Source organism: Marmota marmota, unplaced genomic scaffold (genome assembly GCF_001458135.2).
Source record: "Marmota marmota marmota unplaced genomic scaffold, marMar, whole genome shotgun sequence".
Taxonomy (NCBI): Eukaryota; Metazoa; Chordata; class Mammalia; order Rodentia; family Sciuridae; genus Marmota; species Marmota marmota.
In genome coordinates, this window is record NW_026000019.1 from 23244492 (window position 1) to 23247041 (window position 2550).

At 55.0% G+C, this 2550-nt stretch overlaps 1 protein-coding gene across 1 annotated transcript in view; it reads left to right on the forward strand.

Moving 5' to 3' along the window:
• The window catches only part of Ildr2 (immunoglobulin like domain containing receptor 2), a gene marked incomplete at its 3' end in the record, with an annotated part of 62942 nt that overhangs the window by 11439 nt on the left and 48953 nt on the right, over positions 1 to 2550 (forward strand). The window contains exon 3 of the mRNA XM_015491639.1: positions 28 to 232. Coding sequence (XP_015347125.1) covers positions 28 to 232 — 205 coding nt within the window. The remainder of the gene's footprint in view (positions 1 to 27; positions 233 to 2550) is intronic.

Here is a 2550-nt window from a genome sequence, read left to right on the forward strand (position 1 = left end):
GCCATCCCCGCTCTCCTGCGCGCCTAGCCGGCTCTCCTGCGCGCCCAGCCCCGCTCTCCTGCACCGCCGGTTCTTCGGCGCGAACAGCCCAGCCATCCAGGGACGCCTGTGCCGCACGTCGTCGGACCCCTCATTCCGGCCGCTCTTTACTTTCCCGTGCCTGACCTGCATGGGAAGTTGGGGGAAATGGACAGGGTCGTGCTGGGGTGGATCGCTGTCTTCTGGCTAACAGGTAAGAATCGTTTTCCGCGGAGACGAAGAACTTTACGTGTATTCCCACAGCGGTGCGGTTCTCACCCACCCTGGGCTTCCTCCTTAGTGACCATGTTGAAGCGGCTTAGCGAGCTGGTGGTAGGTGGGGGAGGGGCCGCGTGTGTGTGTGTGTGTGTGTGTGTGTGTGTGTGTGTGTGTGTGTGTGAGTGTGATGGGGGGGCGGGGGAGAAGCCCCACGTTTGACTCATCGGCTCTGGGCTTCTGTTCTTTATGCATTCCTGTCTCCATACCGCAGTTCTTCCTGGTCTTAGCCTGAGTTTGTGATGCCGAATCCTGGGAAAACCCTGGCTGAAAAAATCGAAGGCTCGGAGGAGGCTGGTTCTTTAAAAAGGGATGATTTGGGGGGAGGTGGGGGACGGGTAGGGGAGTGTCTCCCCAATTCCTTTCTTAGAGAAGGAGGAAGACCCAGGGCATTCTCTGTGGCTCCCTGGGTTTCGGGGTTCAAATGAGGAAGATTGGGGAGGACTTGGGGACCCAGGCTTGATTGGTCGTGGAGTCTGGGCCTGGCTCTGTCACTGGTATCATTTGGGGAGTGGTTCCGTGGTAAAAGAAAAAGACCCTTTCTAATAGATGGACTCCTCTCCCCCACACACACACTCAATAAAGATACTTTGCAGAGAGGTCCTGAGGCCGTGGCCTTCTCCCCATCCATCGCTGGAGTCCCCCTGGATCCTTGTGTCCTCTTCTCCGTGAACTTTCTTCCCATTCTTCTGGGGCTAGGAAAGGCTCCTGTTGGCAGCTAACAACACTATGTCCTACCCCCAAGGGACAAATAGCCTAGGGAGTGACCAGCCCTAAGAGATTGCCAAAACTGCCCTAATGAGGGGTGGGGTGGCTTGGGCTGGGATTTGTTCAAAACCAAGTGGGGACAGAGTGATAGAGAAAACAGCAAGGTGTCAGAAAGGTGACAAGACAGGGTGGGGACAATAAGGGGCAGAGATGAAAGGGAAAAATAGCGCAAACAGGAAGAAGTTTTGCCCCTCTGAGTTGCCACCAGGTCTGGAAAAGAAAATCACATCACTTGGAAAGGGGAACCAGGTTAAGATAGCCCAGGCGAGCCTGAAGGAGGGTAAAATACATTTAAGAAGAAAGGCAAATGCTCATTTCTCTTGTTGCAGAATGAGATTATTGATTGCCTACAGTTTTCTTCTATTTCAAATGAAAGGCCCCTAACATTGCTCTTGTGCCCCTGGGTTTCAGCTGGAGAGGGTACCCTTAGCAGAGCTAGCATCTTATCTTGGCTGCTCTGAGTTCATCCCTCCCACGTTATTCAAATATGAATCATCTCTAATTTCAGGGTTTGGCTGATCCATGCCTCCCCCTCCCCTGGCCTCCCAGCGTTTCCACTGCCACCCTCATGATTCCACTTCCTTAATTTGTCTCTTCTCAGTTATCATCTTCCAGGTGCGCTTAGACCTGCAGCCTGTACCGGCAACTCCCCGAAGTCAGCCAGGCATCTGGGGAGGGGTCCTGAGCCAGAGGAGCTCTTCCAGACCTGCTCCCGAGATGCACTCTGGGGCTGTGCAGGGGATGGGAGCAGCACATCTGGCCTCTCTAGATGGCTGTCCGTTTCTTGTGGACTCCTTCCAGTGGCAGGGCCCCCAGAAATCTAGTTCAGCTCTCTTGGTTCTAGAAAAGGAGGCCCAGGGAAGCAGCAGGCACCCAGCACAGGGGTCATTGGAACTAGACTGCAGTTTTCCCAGTCGGAACCTCTGCCGGTCCTGTTGGTACTCTCCCCTTCTGCCTTCCTGGGTTGTTGGAGGGGTTTGTTCAATTTGTGCTTGAGGAGGTGATGCCTGTGCCTTCTGCCCTCCGCACCTGGAGAGGCTGCTCCGACCTGGCAGCAGGCAACAGGTTCCTATCAGGCCACCTCCGCAGTCAGATGGCTGGGGCTGCTTTGCTCTGCAGGGAGGGTTGCTCCTTCCGAGCCAGTGGTCACTCCGGGCACCCTCTCCTCCTTCGCTGGTGTCAGAGGTGCCCAAGGATAAGCTGTCTCTCAGCCTGAGCCAAGGAGAGGAGCTAACAATGGCGGCTGGGGAGGGGGGTCGAGGAGAGAAGAGCAGTGGAGGATGAGTTGGAATCAGACTCATTCCTCACAGAGAAACCATGTGAGGAAAGGTGGAAGATTTTAGTCTAGCCCAATCAATGAATTCTCTCTTGAGGGGGTGGTAGAAAGGGAGGGAGAAAGGAAAAGACGGATTAAAAATGAGACAGAGAGCCAAGAAGAAAGCCACATGGTCCTGCCTCTCCCTCCCTGTCCCCCCCTCCCCCTCCCCG